This window comes from Berghia stephanieae, chromosome 2, assembly GCF_034508935.2.
Source record: "Berghia stephanieae isolate SIO BIC M18660-M18661 chromosome 2, UCSD_Bste_1.3, whole genome shotgun sequence".
Classification (NCBI taxonomy): domain Eukaryota; kingdom Metazoa; phylum Mollusca; class Gastropoda; order Nudibranchia; family Aeolidiidae; genus Berghia; species Berghia stephanieae.
Genome location: NC_088361.1, coordinates 19,323,647 through 19,343,988, shown reverse-complemented (window position 1 = coordinate 19,343,988; position 20,342 = coordinate 19,323,647). Strand labels below are relative to the sequence as shown.

General features: G+C 34.7%; 1 protein-coding gene across 3 annotated transcripts in view; it reads right to left on the bottom strand.

The window, feature by feature from the left end:
* Positions 1-270: 270 nt before the first annotated feature.
* The window catches only part of LOC144964440 (F-box/LRR-repeat protein 4-like), a 34,082-nt gene continuing 14,010 nt past the window's right edge, over positions 271-20,342 (bottom strand). For 2 of the 3 annotated variants that reach the window (XM_078898697.1, XM_078898695.1), the window contains exons 5-17: positions 20,121-20,210; positions 18,232-18,365; positions 17,252-17,451; positions 16,670-16,740; positions 15,273-15,342; positions 13,830-13,939; positions 13,234-13,343; positions 12,556-12,685; positions 11,551-11,646; positions 10,988-11,095; positions 9,681-9,767; positions 8,524-8,628; positions 5,677-6,334 (exon numbers count right to left, since the gene is read on the bottom strand). In XM_078898697.1, the coding sequence (XP_078754823.1) occupies positions 6,193-6,334; positions 8,524-8,628; positions 9,681-9,767; positions 10,988-11,095; positions 11,551-11,646; positions 12,556-12,685; positions 13,234-13,343; positions 13,830-13,939; positions 15,273-15,342; positions 16,670-16,740; positions 17,252-17,451; positions 18,232-18,365; positions 20,121-20,210 (1,453 nt within the window). In that variant the 3' untranslated portion in view covers positions 5,677-6,192. Of the gene's footprint in view, positions 6,335-8,523; positions 8,629-9,680; positions 9,768-10,987; positions 11,096-11,550; positions 11,647-12,555; positions 12,686-13,233; positions 13,344-13,829; positions 13,940-15,272; positions 15,343-16,669; positions 16,741-17,251; positions 17,452-18,231; positions 18,366-20,120; positions 20,211-20,342 lie in introns of all 3 variants that reach the window. The other variant, XM_078898696.1, reaches the window with a different exon arrangement.

Below are 20,342 nucleotides of genomic sequence, written 5' to 3'. Positions count from 1 at the left end.
CCTCAGCTAATATGGGGATGTCATGAATTCCCTCAGCCTACATGGGGATGTCATGAATCCACTTGGCCTACATGGGATGTCATGAATTCACTTGGCCTACATGGGATGTCATGAATCCACTTGGCCTACATGGGATGTCATGAATCCACTTGGCCTACATGGGGATGTCATGAATTCCCTCAGCTAATATGGGGATGTCATGAATCCCCTTTCATGGGGATGTCATGAATCCCCCAACCAAAAACAAAATAAATAACACAACACCTCATAGATTTCGCCAATAACGATATAGGATATATTATATATAAGAATGTTCATTGAGGTATAAAAAGGCTTTAACTTTAATCATCTTTACATCATATAATAGTAATGCCGATGATTTGAAAGAATCAATATATAATAAATAAAGATACATGGAAATTAATAAATCATACCAAATAAGAAAGCACATGGGCACCGTTCATGCATATACCAGAATAAAGCATCCAACACCCACACCCACACACACATACAAAAAAAGGACATTTTGACGTAATATTAAAATAATATCTGTCTATACAGTAGAGAGCAAAGCATAGAGTTTACAAACTATTAACTTAACCAATAAAATAATATCAGTAGAGAGTAAAGCATAAAGTTTACAAACTATTAACTTAACCAATAAAAAAATATCTGTCTATATAGTAGAGAGTAAAGCATAAAGTTTACAAACTATCAACTTTTTGTTTTTGTTTTTAAGGGTTTTACGGCGCTTGCAACACATTAAGGTCATATCAGCACCAGTAAAAAGGAAGAAAATGGGATAGTAAAAAGTTCTAGAATTACAATTAAAGCAACCAAGAAAAAGTAAGACAAAGGGGAACTGGGAACAAATAAGGATCAGATGTAGATTCCAAGAGCATACCACCAATGCACTTAGTTTGAGATCACCTATAAGTCTCATCCAGACACAAGCACAAAATCCAACAAAGAGGAATACACTCAAATGCTTACATTTCATTATACATTAAAAATAACAAATATAATAACACAAACAGAGAGATGATTTACAAGGAAAAAAATATCATCTCCTAAAACAATAACTATGCATTTGACTGTTTCCCTTCCAGTCAAGGACTCCGGCCAGGGTCGGGACAAAACCGAGCAATCTCACACCAAGACAAAGACAGAAAGCAAGTTGGAAAACAGATATAAGGGGATAGAAGACACGGTAAGTAACTATTAAGTTAACCAATAAAATAATATCTGTCTATACAGTAGAGAGTAAAGCATAAAGTTTACAAACTATTAAAATAACCAATCTATATTGTGTCCCCCAAAAACCCCCAGGAAATTAACAGTCTATTGATTGAATCAATCTGTCTGTAGTTCAGAGTAAAGCATAAAAAGAACATCATTAAACTAACAGTATATGCAAGGCCTCCGTATACCTCTCGTGTGTACAGAATAAAAACAAACAAAAGATGAAATTAAAATATAAAAAATGTTATATCAATAAAGCACTAAAAGAAAACTATTTTTTAAAAAAACAATACGTTTGGTGTACAGAATAAAATAAAAACATTTAAAGCAAAATAACATACGATTAAAATGATCAATTTATAAAAAAGAACTGAAATGATTTGAGATATGAAACTTTGACTGGAATAAAAATATAAAGCATATTTGGCATGAAATAAGTAGAATAATAGCATTCATTAAAAGTCATGCAAAATTTCAATCAAATTAAGTAAAAAATTATGCATACGTCTAGAGTATTATAAACAATTGTAAAACTGAAATCATATGAAATTAAATTTTGAAAATTTTAAGATAATTCAAGGAAACAAAACTCATAAAATTTTATTAATTATACGAAATCAGTAAAATGGTTAAACTTACTGAATTTCAGAGATAAAAATTAAAAGGGTTATGACATAATTTTTAAAATGATAAAAATTAAATTTAAAGGTAATCTTTGATGTGGAGGAATTATAAAAATTCATCGATAAAAATTCAGAGTCGATAAAACAAAAAGGTTACAATTAAGTACTGATATGTTTTCCAAACGTGTATAAAGGCAAACTAACAAGGTCAGCTCAGAGCTCTGGGAGTTAAAACGTCTCAAAACATTATCCCATAAAGAAAAGTGAGTGGAGCAGGCACTGTTGTTGATATAACAGAAAACGAAGTGAGGAGAAATGTGACAGAAAACAACAAACAGCGAATAAACATTTCATGGCGCTGGGGGCTCGAACCCGCGACCTTACTGATACGACAACTCTGCAGACCTGCCTAATTGAAAACTTCAAATTTAGTCATTTTTATGAGCCTCTTCCAAAGTCTCAACTATGCGCCGAGAGCGGTTCGAACCCATGACCTTCCGATCCGAAAGCGAGTGTCATACCACAAGACCAACCATTACCAACTTTACATTCCAAGAATAATATTATTTCTCAGAACTTACATCTTGAAAATTGCAATAAAAATGTAGACCTCATTTCATGATTAGGATGCATTTACTATTGACTACAAATGACTACGGAGTGACTTATCATCCAAAGTCCCTTCTATGATTAATAAATAGAGGTACCTAAATGAGTCAATAAAATGGAGATAAAGACAAATGGAGTAAATCTGACTCATGAATGAACGACACAAAACAAACGGCGATTCGGTCCTTGGCCTTTTTCAAGTAAACACAGAATACATATATATTCTCTCTCTCTTCCATTGCACACACACACACACACACACACACATACACCCATTTACAAATTTTCGCTTATATTATTATTACAATCTAATATAAATATATATGTATTTTGTGTTTACTTGAAAAGGGCCAAGGGCCGAAACGTCGTTTGTTTTGTGTTGTTCATTCATGAGTCAGATTTACTCCCTTTATCTTTATCTCCGGTAGACTGATTGGCTATCGCTGATCCTGTCTACACATCAAAAAAATAGAATTGCATAATGTAAAAGCTATACAAAAAAACATTGACCATTTTCACTACTTTGTCTGTAGATCAAACCTTCCATTTTGCAAATTTTAAAATTTGTAATTTCTAGGAGATAAAAATAGTAGTCACTATAAGTTAACTTTAAAAATCAACAATTTTCCCTCACAAGGATTAAATATAACATTTAAAAATCCTTAAAATGATGTAGTCTGGCATCAACTTTCATTTTCAATACGTTTTAATGACTTAGAGATGCTCAGAAAGTTCTGAATTGGAGGCAAAATTTTGTAATTTTTTAACGAATTTTTCGTATTAGTAGACAGGTCTGGTTAGATGTATTGGTTGATGTATTCATGTATCTGTTCATCTAAAAAAAATATTTTTTATTTTTAATTGAGCTTCATATAGCGCAATATCCACTAAATGTGTTCAAAGCGCTTTACAAGGGGTCCGTGGTCAACAGCAACATTTAACATGTAGGACGGCACATCTAGAGAAAAGTCAAGACCATCGTTTGATTTCAAGAAATAATTTCTACATGCATTTCTCAAAAACAAAGCAGGTTGTTGGTGTGCAGAAAAGTGACATATTTTTTTCCACCTTAGTGACATTTTTCCTGTTAAAGGTTAATTGGAGTCACCTTTGTCAAAAGGGTTAAATTACAGGTCAGGAACAGATCTAGAAGGAGGGCCCTTACTGTGAAATCATCTGTCATGTCTCCTACACGAACTCCCAGGTCAGGAGAGTGAGGTGACCTGAGGTGATTATCTCTATAAATGATGCTTTCATTATAAAAGAATTATAAATAGGATTCAATAGTCTGATGTCACGTATGCCCCGCAATGGCGAGCAGCTTGGTACTAAACAAAGAAAATTGGTACTTTTTATTCTTCATGCTGACTAGAGCTTTTCACATGTCATGTGATCAGAATGTATAAAAGTCAAAACATGATCATATTTATAATATTTTTCTCCTCTGGAAACGCTTTTATGCTCATTGGAGAAATATTTCTTAAGGGCGTCCGCCATAGTTCCGATAGTTTAGACCAGTTACTAAGCTACTATGCGTCATTACGAGGGAAGTGACATCATGACTGTTGAAGCCAATTCCCCCATGTTTTTCACACATTTTCAACAACTCAATCAGATGGTGGTGAAGCAAGCAATGGTTAAGCCATAATAAAAAAAGTTTGAAAAAATAATAAAAAACTGAAACAAAACAAGATTTGAAAAAAAAAAAATAAATAAATAAATAAAAATAAAATGCTGCATGATCTTGAGTAATGACTGAAAACATTCTGGCCTTGTTCAACGTTAAAGAGGAGTCCTGATAGCTCAGTTGGTAAAGCTCTAATTTCAAACTCAAAGGGACTGTGTTCGATCCTAGGTCGCGATTTTTTCCCCCGACCACCTCCATCCCCCCAGCAGTGATTTGGGTAGCTGGAGTTGTTAGATCTGGCAGATTGGATTTTGCGATAGACTAACATCCTATCCTAAGAGTAGCAAGCATTTGATATTGTCTGTGTCACGCTATAGAAACAAGGATAAACCCAGGCTCCATAGGCCTAATGGCTCTGTAGGGCTTACTTAAACAACAACAAAAATTTCAGTTTTACTTTGAGCATTTAGAGGTTATTATGCATTCAACACCACTGGCAATAAAAAAAAATTTAAAAAAATATGCCTTTTGCGCCATGATATCATAAGATATCGTCGTCTAGGCATTCCACAAAGGAATATAGATAACTCATCAAACAAGATGTCTGATGTGAACAGTAATCACCCATGTTGTCACAGTTAGCAATTTGGGGATTAATAATCTTGCTCAAGGAAAAAAACAAAAGTGCCTGAAGCGGGGCTCGAACCCGGGTCATCCGGATCACAGTGCAATGCCTTAACCACTCGGCCATTTCAGCTTTACCTTGAGCATTTAGAGGTTATTATGCATTCAACACCACAAGCCTTAGAGAGACGTAAAAAAAAAAAAAAAATAAAATAAAATAAAAACAAGCGACGTGTTTCTTTCGTTCATCAACATCGCAAAGATATCTCAAACAAGATTGAGATTTTTAAAGTTTAAATTAAGCACGAGTTGAAAATGGTTAACAAATCTCAAATTAAGAGCTGTTGTATTCAAGAAACATGAAGAATAAAATGACATTTAAATTTAAAGCTTTGCTGAAAAATCCAAAAATGTAAAGACCTTGCAAAATCAACATTCTTAACCTACAAACGTCTGGTAAATATTTCTTAATTATTATTGCAACAAAAAACAACAAAAAATGAATATAACAGCTTCAAAAAGTACCAAATATAAAAAAAGGGAACATTTTGGGCTAAAAATCCTTCTTTAGTCAATAAAAAAAACCAACAAATTGAAACATAAATACATTACTAAAAAAAAACTCAGATAGACGACATGCCATCTATTTCAAGTTGTGTATTTATGTTTCAATTGTTTTTTTGTTGTTGTTGGCTGCAGAATGGTTTTAAGCCCAAAACATTCCGTATTTGGTATTTTGTTCTTCTTTGAAGCTGTTATATTCAACTTTGCTTTTTACTTTTCAATTATCATTATGATCTCCAGTCAAGTTTTAAAATAAAAAACATCTAAGAACATTATCGATGGGATTGTTGTACACTTCTAGACAAAAGTACGTTTGATTGAAAGAGAGCAAATGTAATCTGGAATGTTGGTTTATAATAAATAATTCTGTTATGTACATTTATTGCATTTTAAGGTTTTTAAATTATCATTATTTTTTTTTTTTTACAAAATTCACAACAATATCTACTTTCATAACGTGAATCATCTCATTTACATCTTTACTCTATTCGTAAATAAAAGGGTTTTTATCAGCAGTATTTTTTTAATACATTGTATAACACGAATATTGTACATTAATGTTAAATTTTCAATGGTTATTTCAATTAATAATTAATCAAGAGGCACATATGTTGAAATGACATATACAAAAATGTTTACAAACTCATAAAACTCTAACTAAATCTTACATTAGAAATATCAACAATGTAAAAATATCACTAGGCTTTCTACAGAATTAAATTGTAGTATCTATTAAGAAAAGGAATAAAACTTTGCATAATTCATGCTTTTGATATTGTGTTTAGGTAAACCACAAAAACAGGGCAAATTTGTAACTTATGCATCGTTGTCTTGGAATATATCTATATCTAATTAAGTCCTTACTTCATGGGCAACATTCACCAACGTTTAACATCTTCTTACTCATAACTCTGATATATTCTGAAAGCTCTTCTTGATTGAAACATTGGGAAACATCTGCCTCCACGTCAAAACATCGGAGAAAGTGATTCCGACACAGAACGATACGTCCAGCATTTTCAAGTTCTTGCATTGCTCCAGGAGTCTGAAATAGAATAGAACAGTCATTGGCTTCAGGGTTGTCAATTCAGGAGGCAAAAACTTACTGAACTTTTACACAAACACATTGATCGACCCATGTCTGAGTGCTGAACTCAAGTAAAAAGACCTTATGTACTGACTTTTTTTTCAGTTTAGCAGGTGATTGGAAGATATACTGAGGTTTTACAATATGTTACAGTTGAATGATGAAAAGGTATAAACTGAGATATTGCCAAATTGAGTTAGAAGGTCTAATTTTATTTTAAAATTAGTTAACTTGTCATAAATGATTAAATCAACCCTTTTTGTACATCTTTGGGAAACGTCAAAGCTTAATTTCACTTCTAAATATTTTTTACAGCTAGTCAAGTTGAAAAAGTGTGAAATTTGAGAAAAGTTGCTGGATAATTTTCCCATATATCTGACCATAACTTAATTAAAAATCACCAGATTTACTTCAAATAAAGATTTAAATGTTCTGGGGAACATAATCTTTTAGAAAAAGAAAAAAATGCAAATCCAAAATTTTCACTTTCCAGCTGATTATGTCATGCACATCACATAAACTGAATTCCGTAAATATACGGAAAATTGGCAACTTTGTAACTTCCATATCAAATCTTCAACTTCCTCGACATCTTAATCAGACAATGACGGGGACGTTTCAGGTTTAACTTTTGTCAACAAAACACGATGAATGAAAGACTAAAGATGAATGTGAGATCTACTATTTTAATCATTGTTATTCATGTTTTCTGGCTGAAACTTGTGGGGGGTAAAACAGGATTTTTGGGATAAAATCTATTAGGTTAGGGGAAAAGTACTTTTTACTCAGTGGTTTTCCCTTCCAGGTGGCTCAGTGGGACTATTCAAAAAAACAAAAATAAAAAATAAAAAGTCATGAGCTTTTATATAGCATAATATCCTCTAAACATGCTCAAAGCGCTTTACAAGGGGTCCCTGGCCAATAGCATCACTTACATGAATGACGTTTCATGTCACCTGTTAGGCGATTTTGCAATTTTTCCTAGACAGAGACAACGTTGTTAATGGCTAGGTATTCATTTTACACCTGTTACACCTGAGTATGGTGAGAGAATATGAGTGAAGAGCCTTTTCCAAGGACTCAACTATGCCCTCGATCGAGGCTCGAACCCAGGACCTTCCGATCCGAAAGCGAGTGTCATACCACAAGACTTCATAGCCACACTGTCCACATAGCCGCAGCCAAAATAATCTTTAATTCCCCACTTTTATTATATATCTTGGTCACTCAGGGTGAATAGCCATCAGTGTGCAGGTATGTGGTCTAGTGGTATGACACTTTACTTCATATCAGAATGTCCTGGGTTTGATTCCCTCTCTGAGTCCTTGGAAAAGGCTCTATTCAGGTTCTCTCACTGTACTCAGATGTAAAATGAGTACCTGACTGTTAATAACATTGTCTCTGTTGGAAATAAATTGCAACATCGCCAAACAGGCACATTGTCTCATCCTACAAGTTATGTGGTGCCGTTGGCTAAGGACCCCTTGTAAAGCGCATTGAGTACGATAGTGGATATTGCACTATATACAAATGCTCAATTAACATTGTTACTGAACATGACTCCATCAGCAAACTCTTAGAGTACGATAGTGGATATTGCACTATATACAAATGCTCACTTAAAATTGTTACTGAACACGACTCCATATGCAAACTCTTAGAGTACGATAGTGGATATTGCACTATATACAAATGCTCAATTAACATTGTTACTGAACACGACTCCATATGCAAACTCTTAGAGTACGATAGTGGATATTGCACTATATACAAATGCTCACTTAACATTGTTACTGAACATTACTCCATATGCAAACTCTTAGAGTACGATAGTGGATATTGCACTATATACAAATGCTCAATTAACATTGTTACTGAACACGACTCCATATGCAAACTCTTAGAGTACGATAGTGGATATTGCACTATATACAAATGCTCAATTAACATTGTTACTGAACATGACTCCATATGCAAACTCTTAGAGTATGATAGTGGATATTGCACTATATACAAATGCTCAATTAACATTGTTACTAAACATGACTCCATATGCAAACTCTTAGAGTACAATAGTGGATATTGCATTATATACAAATGCTCAATTAACATTGTTACTAAACATGACTCCATCAGCAAACTCTTACCTCATAATGGTGGTCAAGCTGACATGTCGTGTACCTAGAATGTCCAACTGCTCCAACAAAGGACAGCCATTGGCGAGAGCAAGCAAGTCTTTGTCCTTGACCGTTCTATGAAAAATGTAGGAATTATGTCAAATTTATTACGCTGCAATGTTCTAGGATAGTCGTGATGATGAAAAATGATGATGATGATGAAGATGAAATTGTCAAAAACATAAAATATTTATTTTTCTATCACTGATTTTTCAAAAAAAAAAAAATAATAATAGTAAAATCGCATTATTCATCCCATAGGGGAAATTTGTCTCTAGGGTCTATCCCCAGGGTATACTGGAATAACGCAGGCGACACCTGCAGTGCAGCGCCACAAATTGAGCTAGGGCGAGGTGAATTGCTCAAGGCCACACAGTGCTGTGTAGCTGTAGATGATCGAACTCGGTACCTTTTGGGTACGAAGCAAAGACCGTACTGCTGAGCCAGTCTGCCGATTAGCAACAAAGATCATTATACACCTGTGAGCTTTAAAATATATAAATACAAATAGATCTATATAACAAGTTGTTTAACATATGTCCTTGCAGTTGTCAACCTTTTTAAAGGTTTTAAAAGGACATTTTTAGTGTGATTGAAAGGCATGAGAAGTCTTCTATTCTCAACAAAAAAACTCTATCTGTAGCTTTAGATCAAAATGATTTGAATCACAAACGTTTGTGTGTTCTTAAGCATAAAAAACAAAGAAAGAAATCATATCATTAAATCTAAACCGTACACATATCCTATTTTACACGGGACTGACAGAGCCATAAGAATTATATGACCAGACAATATTTTAAAAAACAACCTTAAGCTTTTATATAGCGCACTAAACCGGTTCAAAGCCCTTTACAAAGGGTCCCGAGCCAACAGCAACACATAACATGTTGAGCGTGATATGGCGCCTGTTAGGCGATATTACAACATTTTTTCGACAGGTTAAAGAGCCTTTTCCAAGGAATCAACTATGCGCAGAGTGAGGCTCGAATCCAGTACCTTCTAATCCAAAAGTGAGTGTCACACCACAAGACCACATAGCCGCACATAAAACAATTCTGATTTTTTTTTTCTCTCAACAAAACATTTTTTAAAATGTTTTTAAAAAAAATAGAAAATGGAATACAAACCTGTTGGCGGTGAGGAACAGTTTCTTCAAATTCTTGCAGGTGTTGGCGAGTTTTATGAAACAATTTGAATCCGACTTTAGAAATGTACTGAAAAATAAATGAATTGTTAAAATAAACATATGAATTTAACAACCACAATAGGGATGAGAATGTAGTTGGAATCCACCACTGATCATTAGATTATAACCATTAAAAGAGAAAAATTCCTCATTTTTTAGGCATGCAATATCTGATTCCTTACTTCCATTTTAATGATAAATACTCATGATATAACATAACTAACACAATATATTATAACATATCAATCACAGTAAGGGTTGCTGGAGTTAACTCCCCTGTCAAAACAAAGCTAAATGCACATGATATAACATAACTAACATAATACATAACATATCAATCACAGTAAGGGTTGCTGGGATTAACTACCTTGAGTAAAGAAAAGAAGGTTCTGGTAAAAAATTCCCTGATGTGATCATCATTTGCATCATGGGCAATCAAAAATGTATCAATTAAAAACTTATTCATCAAATACATATTTTATATTATGGAGCTCCCTGTCAATGGCATCTTCAAACTATGAAGCTCCCTGTCAATGGAATCTTTAAACTATGGAGCTCCCTGTCAATGACATCTTCAAACTATGGAGCTCCCTGTCAATGGAATCTTTAAACTATGGAGCTCCCTGTCAATGGCATCTTCAAACTATGAAGCTCCCTGTCAATGGAATCTTTAAACTATGGAGCTCCCTGTCAATGACATCTTCAAACTATGGAGCTCCCTGTCAATGGAATCTTTAAACTATGGAGCTCCCTGTCAATGGAATCTTTAAACCATGGAGCTCCTTGTCAATGACATCTTCAAACTATGGAGCTCCCTGTCAATGGAATCTTCAAACTATGGAGCTACCTGTCAATGGAATCTTTAAACTATGGAGCTCCCTGTCAATGCAATCTTTAAACTATGGAGCTCCCTGTCAATGGAATCTTTAAACTATGGAGCTCCCTGTCAATGACATCTTCAAACTATGGAGCTCCCTGTCAATGGAATCTTCAGCGATAGACCAGAATCCCATTCAAAGGGAAGCACCATTTATAACGCTACATAAACCAGAATAAACTCATACCTAATAGCTGTGAAGGACTTTAATTCAGTTTTGAATCAACCACAACTTGTTTTGGAACAACAGGGATTCCTCAAAAACTGAGTGTTGCAAACTTTGGATCAAAATCTTTTATCTCGATAGGTGGCATAGATAAATTTAATACCGAAAAATATTTCTTTTGTAAAATAGCGTAGCGAGAACTCACCACCATCCCACATCAATCTCCTCTAGCAAAGGACAATTATTGAACACAAAGCTAAATCCTTCAGAGTCCATGTTTTTCATTCGCCACAAGTCAACAGTTTTCAGCTTCCTGAAAAAAATGAATTATAAATATTATATATAACATTGTATTAAAACAACCAAAGGCTTTAAATACGACATCCCCCCACCAACCCCCTCTCAGATGATGATATAATAAAAAAGGTGAAAAGTAGCTGCAAAAAGCGAGGTACCGGATAGGAAAAAACAAAAAACAAAGAAAAAAACAGACATTAAAAATATACACATATATATACATACATATATATATATAAACCATTTAAGACTATTCAATCAAAAATAATGTGTTACTCGAAAAAAAATTAATTATGGTAGGGATGAAATTGTGGTTGCAGTAGTAGTAAACAATACACAATAATGGAGTCAAGTATAATTCTATGCAGACACAGTGAGCTTGAGGAGTGATTGGTTGTATGAGACATGGATGTTGTAAACACGACCTTTTTAGATGTATATAACAAAATATGTGTATGCCATAAACTCTACCTGCAGCAGCTGCCCAGCTCGTTGAGTACATAGTTGATGGAAGTGTTCAGTTTACAGCAGGACCCAATGTTCAGGTGTTCCAAATCCACACTAGTCCTTTAAAAACAAATACAAAAACATTGTAAGTATAACATCCAAGACGTTTTTGATGTATATTACAGACACCAAAAATATATAAATAAAATGATAAATAATAAATAAATTTCCTTTATTCATCCCGAAAGGGGACATTTTTCTTTAGCATCTATTCCAAGGGAAGACTGGAAGAAACCATCGACTCTGAAATAGCGAGTGAATGTGCAGACCAGACCACTTAACTAAGAGAAATGTTTAAATTTAAAATCAAAGAGAATACAATCATGAATTAAAAACAAAGAAAATTCTCAACTGCACCCAGGATCAACCACTGTCCTGTTGCAAGTACTCTACCAACTGAGCTATCGGGACCCCCAAAGGTTCCAAGCAGATAACGAAAAAAAAAAAAAAAACTAGCAACATCGGGCGCTAAGCTATTTGTTTTTTCGTTTGTTTTTGAACGATGTTTTCAACATTTTTATATCAATCACGCAAGAACATTATTAATTTTTCTTACATTGATTGACAATGTTAAATGTATTATATTAAAAAGTTTCCCACAAGCCTGTATATCTAGATGTTAAGCATTGCCAACACTAGCGTCCGGTTTTATGAGATGACATATGTGACCCCTCGTCTCAAAACGGTATTATGTCGGGATGGACCAGATGCTAAAAAGTCAAATTATAGTTAAGCTGGTCAAAAATATGAAACGGTATTTATCACAGTAAAATATGATATTCCTTCTCGTCTATAAAGCATATAAACTCAACTTAAGCATGATATTTCTGGCTACAAATTCCATTTTCAGCATCTTAATCATCCCGACTTAATACCTTTTTGAGACGAGGGGTCACATATAAAAAAAAATTATTAATAAAATCTTATAAATGTCAAGAAAACTTTTCAAAACATTTATTTAAAATTTACCTGAACAAGGAGATCATGGACTCGTCCTCAATTTTAGTTCTGTACAAGTTTAATCTTCTCAGATTTTTCAAAGGAATTTTCTGGAAGACACTGAAATCCTTGATCCAGGTGCAGCTCTCTAGATTCAGTTCTGGACAAAGAAATAACAATTATTTACTATTTCAATATTTTATTTTAAAAACAAAACAATTCCATTGTTAAAAAAATCTTCTCCACACCATCTGCTATTCTAAATTATTATCATAATCAATTGTTAAATGCTGAAAATCAGCGAGTAAAATTACAGAATATGCTTCTTATGTTTCAAAACTCTTGTCTAATGCACTTCATGTTTTGTTGTTTAAATAAATAAAAAAAAAATAAATAAAATTCCCTTTATTCATCCCACAGGGGAAATTTGTATCTAGGGTCTATTCCAAAAGAAGACTGGAATAACCCAGGCATCAGCCGCACAGCAGCGCCACAAAGTGAGCTAGGGCTTAGTGACTTGCTCAAGGCCACACAACGCAGCAGCGGGTAATCGAACTCGTTACCTTTTGGGTACGAAGCAAAGACCATACCACTGAGCCACGCTACCCCTGCTGATTTTAATGTTTAAAAAATGTGCATAATTCACTGAACTTCAACAATTCAAGTATAATATATTATTTATTCTGCCGATTCAAAACTAATTCCCACCCCTGAGGTTGATACAGATCTCCATTGCGTCGAAGAGGAGCTCATTGGTCAAGAATGGACAGCAAGCCATTTCCAAGGTTTCCAGGGTGAAGTTGCAACACCACAGGAATCTGAAATGAACAAGACATTAATCAGTTTTAATTTCTTATACATAATATTAAATCATCTACCCTTGTATTTAAGGGGGAGTGGTAGGTGGGGAATTGATGGAATTTTAAGAGTTTTGGGTCAAAATATCGTTTTTGAGATTTTCGTGTTTTCTTAATATAACAACTGAAAACACCTCTTTTCAGAAAATATTTATCAAATTGAATTTTAAATGTATTGTATGTGACTTTTGTATTAATGATGTTTTTGATGCCTGTTTTATGCTCTTAATGCTTTGATATCAGTTGATTTGATCTCGGAATGTTATTGTTACCTGCGTAAACAATGTCCTGATTATTTTTCTTTGTTTGTTTGTTATTTTTTGTTTTGTTTTTAAAGTGCTTTGAGGTTTCGATGAAAGGCGCTATAGAAATATGCTTATTAATAAAACTAATGAAAATTGATGTTGAAAAAAACAAGCAGCAAACAATTCATTTCAAACTACTCACTCTACAAACTTAGCTGGACTAATCTCATCCCCTTTTCCACACCAAGATACATTCAATCTTTTTAGATTTCCACATCGAGATCTCAGATGAGTAAATGTTCGATCATCAACCTGAAAAAAACAAAAAAGACACCCAAAAAACAAGAATAACATCTTTTAGATTTGACAAATGAGCATAGAAAATTCAGTGGTAATGTTAAACCAAATTCTGATTTGATGTTGATGTCCCTCGGAGCCATGAAGACCATGGAGAAGGAGTTTATCCCAGTTTCTATAGTGTGAAACAAACAATAAATAGCAATATCTTGCTATCCTTTGGATAGGACACAAGTCTATCGCAAAGTACTTTCTGCCAGAAAGAGTTGTCTATGAGATTTTGTACTGTTGTCTACAAATCCCTGAGCACGAACAGTCCCCCCTATATTAAAGACCTTCTAAACATATATGTCCCCAATAGAAACTTGAGGTCAAGCAATGACCAATCAATCCTTGTCAAACCTAAGCCATTGCGTAAAATAGGTGAACAATCTTTTCAATTTTCGGCCCCCCATTTTTTGGAACTCTCTCCCATCACACGTGAGATGCTCGGATTCTTTGACAACTTTCAAATCCCGCTTAAAGTTTTAACTTTTTACGTCATAATGTTGCAATACTATTATCATATTTTCTCGTTGTTAAATTGAATTCGTATCACTTTTCCATCAAACTTGTCTTACTGTAATATGTTTTTTTTTATCACTGTAAAGCGCTTAGAGCCCGTTACAACTGGGTGAAGCGCTATATAAATGCCATTTATTATTATCTAACACACCCAGATACCCAAACACTGTTGGGTGGACAAGGGGGTCAGAAAAAACAAATCTCAACTGCACCTGGGATCGATCTCGTTCCCTTTTCTTGTGAATCAAGTGCTCTACCAACAAAGCCATCGGGACCCCCAAGAAGCTATTATCATAATTCTTATATATAATGGCGTTGAATGCACAGACTATTTGGGATTTGTATTGATTGTTCTGAAATTTTGACATTAAAAAAATGCGGTTTACTTTAAATATATATATATATATATATATTATATATATATATATATATATATATATATATATATATATATATATATATATATATATATATATATAAGTGAGTATCAAAATCGGAATTGGAAGGGGAAAAAAAAAAGAATCAGGATATTGCAAAAAAAAAAAAAAGTGATACAAAAATTGGAACAAAAGGCGGGTGTGAGTATCTTAGTATCTTTGTGTCGATAAGAGATAAAACAACTTGAATTTTCACTGGCAGTTGAAGGAGCGAATAAACACTTTATATATTATTTTTTTAAAAATAAATAAATAAATTTTTTTTTTAATTTGTCAGATATGTGCCTGCAATGAAATTAAAACGCTGCTACTATTCCTAAAGAGTGATTCTTTTATTATCGACATACCTCTGCCCAAAACGGCTGAAGATTAAGGTCAGAGAACAGCAAAGGATCATAACACTGGTCCCGCAGAAACCTGGAAATTAATTAAAAGATAAAGTTCTTATTCTTAAAAAAGTCTCGTAAAATTTCAAAGTAGAAAAAAAAACAAAAAAATGACAGTGGAATCCGCATATAAAGTCACCACCTCTAGTTAGTCCAAAATGTTCTGTTCTTTATCTAAGTGTAACAACAAGAGATGAAGTGAGAAGAAAAGTGCCAGAAGACAATAAAGAATTAAAAATTTTCGCGGCGGTGATGGGGGTTTGAACCAGTGACCTTATTGGTACGACAACTCCGCCTGGCCGATGAGAGCGTGACTCTACCGTATGAGTTCCGCCTGGCCGATGAGAGCGTGACTCTACCGTAGGAGCTCTGCCTGGCCGATGAGAGCGTGACTCTACCGTATGAGTTCCGCCTGGCCGATGAGAGCGTGACTCTATGGTATGAGCTCTGCCTGGCCGATGAGAGCATGACTCTACCGTATGAGTTCCGCCTGGCCGATGAGAGCGTGACTCTATGGTATGAGCTCCGCCTGTCTGATGAGAGCGTGACTCTACCGTATGAGTTCTGCCTGGCCGATGAGAGCGTGACTCTATGGTATGAGCTCCGCCTGGCCAATGAGAGCATGACTCTACCTTATGAGTTCCGCCTGGCCGATGAGAGCGTGACTCTATGGTATGAGCTATCCACGATCTAAGTGTGTCCCGTTGATCATGGATGAAGTCAACATTGCTTGAAGACAGCCACTTTTTATGGTCTGGACGTAAGTGTTGGCATATCAGGGTTCCACTGTATTCTCTTTGTTCTTGTTGTTTTCAAGGGGTTCCTCTCAACTCTCACTCGTTCGTCTTTACTGTTTAATTCATCGTGTTTCGTAGACAAATAAGGAAACCAGAAATATTCATATCATCTGTCTTCATTAAATTAATTGATGCTCTCATCTCATTTGAAAACTGACACCTATTTCTTCATTTTAAAAATTGAATATAACAGCTTCAAAAAAGAACAAAATACCAAAACACAGAAGGTTTCGGCTCAAAACCTTCTTCAGCCAACAACAAAAAACAATAAAGACATAAATACATAACTAAATTCCGGATAGACGACAGAGATATTTGTTGTAAGTCAAATATATTTATGTCTTTATTGTTGGCTGAAGAAGGGTTTTTAACCTCAAACGTTCCGTGTTCGATATTTTGTTCTTTTTCTTTTGAAGCTGTTATATTCATTTTTGTATATTACATTTTACAGTCCACAGCTTCTAGGAACCTAGTATCACTTTGACATTTCTTTAAGCTTTAAGCAGCAAAATTTGCATTTCGCATACGTGAGAAACTTAAAACGCAACAAAAATTTCTTACCTGCAGGTTTGTGATAATTTGCAGAGATCACGGGTGTCGAGATAGCTGAGAAGAATCTGGATAATTTCCTCCTGAAAATGAAAGAGTGACACAAATTATGGATCAGACACATGTGTAGTGTTGTAGTCCTTCAGAGCCATGAGGCCCATGGAGTCGGAGTTTATCCCAGTTTCTATAGCTTGAAATGGACAACAGCAAGACCCCACCTAGTTCTTGTGCGGCTATGTGGTCTTGTGGTATGACACTCGCTTTCGGATCGGAAGGTCCTGGGTTTGAGCCTCGCTCAGCGCATAATTGAGTCCTTGGAAAATACTCTTTACTCACATTCTCTCACCGTACTCAGGTGAATAATTAGTACCTGGCAGTTAACAGCGTTGTCTCTGTCAGAAAAATTGTAATATCACCTAACAGGTGCCATGTCTTATTCTACGCGATAAATGGTGCTCTTGACCAGGGACCCCTTGTAAAGCGCTTTGCGCACACTTAGTGGATATTGTGCTCTATAAAAGTTCATTTTTTAATTTATTTTTTTCTCCAACTTTATCACGATAAATCAAATCATAAATAATTGAGATAACTTACAGGCAAAAAAGGAAAATAGCACAAAGCATCCGTTTCTTCCCCATTGGAAGTCGATAATTGTTTTTCTTCTCCATTTGCCGTTGACAGCTTTGAAAATTCCTCAGTAATTTCCTCTAAGTCCTTGACCTCAATCTTTGCCTCCGGTTTCTCTTTTTTAATTTCCTCCGAGTCTTTGACTTCGATTTTCGTCTCTGGGTTATCTGAAAAATAATTTCCTTCCTTTTGAAATGCAAGGATTTTATGATTTGTCACACAAGATCATCAGATGCAAATAGCAATTTAACTCTCTTCAGTTCACATGAATGGAAAAATCGAACAAATTTATTCGATTTTCAACTATGGAGAACCCGAGAGAGTTAAATACAGTATAATTTCATGTTGCCAAGGTCAAACATTTTACTTATATTATATCGAAAAAGATTTCAAACATATGAAGCAACCCGTAAAAAACACCATGGTTGAAGCAATTCATTGATATTATCCTTCTCGATTTTTATTATAACATCATTTGACTTTTAACAGTTTATAAATATAAACTGTTTTCATACTCATTTGATTATTTATTTATATTGAAAATATCCCAATGCAAGAAATCTAAAACAAGTATTATCAACACATCACCACAGCTTGTTGTTCCACTGTACTTTAGAAAACTTTTTATATTCTTTGCCAATTTTTATATTTTATTTCTTTACATTGATATTTCTTTTTTTTTTTTTTTAATTTTATTACCGAAACCCCTTCTACAGCCAACAACAAAAAATCAAAACACAAATACATTACTAAAATAACAGATTCACGATTGCCATCAATCTGTTTGTTTTTTTTAGTAAAGCATTATTTGTTTTCATTGGGTTTTTTTAATTGGCTGAAAAAAGGTTTTGAGCCCAAAACATTCTGTGTCTGATATTTTGATCTGTTTTGAAGCTGTTATATTCATTTTGGTTTATGCCTGCATACATGAATTCATGTTCCTTTACCTGCCAGTTTGTTCCTGTTCATGAAAGCTTCTGCCTCCTTGGCTTCGGATAGACTCACGCTACCAACTAACCGTACACCGTCAAGTTCTGTGTAATAATCCTGACCATCGTGGTTAAACTCCAGACGAATCATACTGGAAAGTGAGGAAATTTATTTAAGAAATCAAATCAAATCAGTATCGGTGCTGATGGTGACAAAAATTAAAAGGGATGAAACTTTTAAATGATTGCTTTAAACTCCTTTTTTACTGCATTAAAAAAAAAATTCCCTTTAATAATAATAATATATCTTTATTGTCCCCAAAAAAGTGGCAATTTGTCATTTGGTTACACATTTATAACAATAGAATATTGACATAGACACACTCACACAAGATGCACACTAGTAACATAGTAGTTATCGTAAAAAAAAAAAAAAAAAAAAAGAGAAAAAAGGGGAAATTTGTCTCTAGGGTAAATTCCAAGGGAAGACTGGAATAACCCAGACATCAGCCGCAGTGCAGCACCGCAAATTGAGCTAGGGCGAGGTGGCTTGCTCATGGCCACAGAGTGAAGAGGGTATTCAAACTCGGTACCTTTCGGGTATGAAGCAAAAACCGTACCGCTGAGCCACTTACTTATCCAAACCAGCGACCACCTGAGCTCTAGCCCTTTGGTCTTGGGCCGAGACGTAGAAGTTAGACGTCTTTTGTAGTTGTTCCAGGTGACTATAAAGTGTACCGCTGAGCCACGCTAACCCCACTTTTAGAACAATTGAGACGATAAATCATCATGGATTCTTCTATCTAACTTGTGGAGAGTGGGAAACTGCACAGATTTGTTCCAACACACATCAAGTCTCTCTCTCTCTCTGTCATTGCATTTGATTGGGGGAGATGCAATTTCTTTGGAAGGAGGAAATTCCTCCTCTTGATCTCAAAATTGTATATTTCCGCGGATCAGAGGAACGGCATCCGCACTGTTTTATGTAGCAAATCGTTCACTACTTACCGCACTCAAGTGTAAAATGAGTACCTGGCCGTTGACGGTGTTGTCTCTGTCGGAAAAAATTGTAATATCGCCTTGCAGGTGTCATTTCTTGTCCTAGATATTAAGTGTTGCTGTTGCTTAAGGACTCCTTGTAAAACGCTTTGAGCAAGCTTAGTGGATATTGCACTAGGGTGGGGTGTTCCAATCCAGACCACCTTCCCAATTCACCACCTAATTTAACGTCTTATTATGACATAGAGGTGAGTTCCAATTTAACACACCAAGAAATAAATAAATGATATATTTAAGCCCTTTCAGAGCTTTTCCGTGATATTCAGTTACATAAATCATCTCTTAAAATCCTTGTCTCGCTCAGAAGATCAGGTACGAACTTCTCTGATTGCTTTTTCACCAATTCGAGACATCTTACAGTCGAAATAGCAATAAATAGCAACAACATTTGCAATATAAATTCGTACAATTGAAAAGGATTTTTCACATTTTGTCTATTTACTTTAGTAGTTGTGTTGACAATATTCTTCCTCCACTTCATACTACTGTCCAGGCTCACACCGAGGTATTTTGCATTCTCTACATATTCTACGGCTTCGACATGGAACTGATACCAGTTTCTACGCTAGTAAGGATAGTACTGTAAGATGTGAGGATGTTACGATCTTACTTCGTTAAAAAGAAAGGAATGCCAACAACAAGCGAAAGATAAGATTAGAAGTTTTAAAAGACAAAGTGACTGTTACTCCAATCGGAAGTAGGAAACCGGAAAGTAAACAATATAAGAAGTGGCCAGATAATTTAGGGAGAAATCAACTAAACATTATTGGATGCCACATTCTACCCACTGAGCTATCTGCTACATAATGTAAAAAAGGTTAAAATGAACTTTCATAGAATATACGTACTTTGTGAGGAACTCGGTAGGCTTGAGAAGGGGAGAGAATATTCTTGGTTTCATGCACGGTTGTGGAGGACCTTCCCAAAGAGTCACCCATCTAAGATACAAAAGGAGGAAAATGTTTTCATAAAATAAACAATATCATGAAATTATGTACATTGACAACGTAGAAGAAAAAAAAAACCAAAAGGTAACAAAAGGCCATTACATTACAAGGGTGAGAATATTT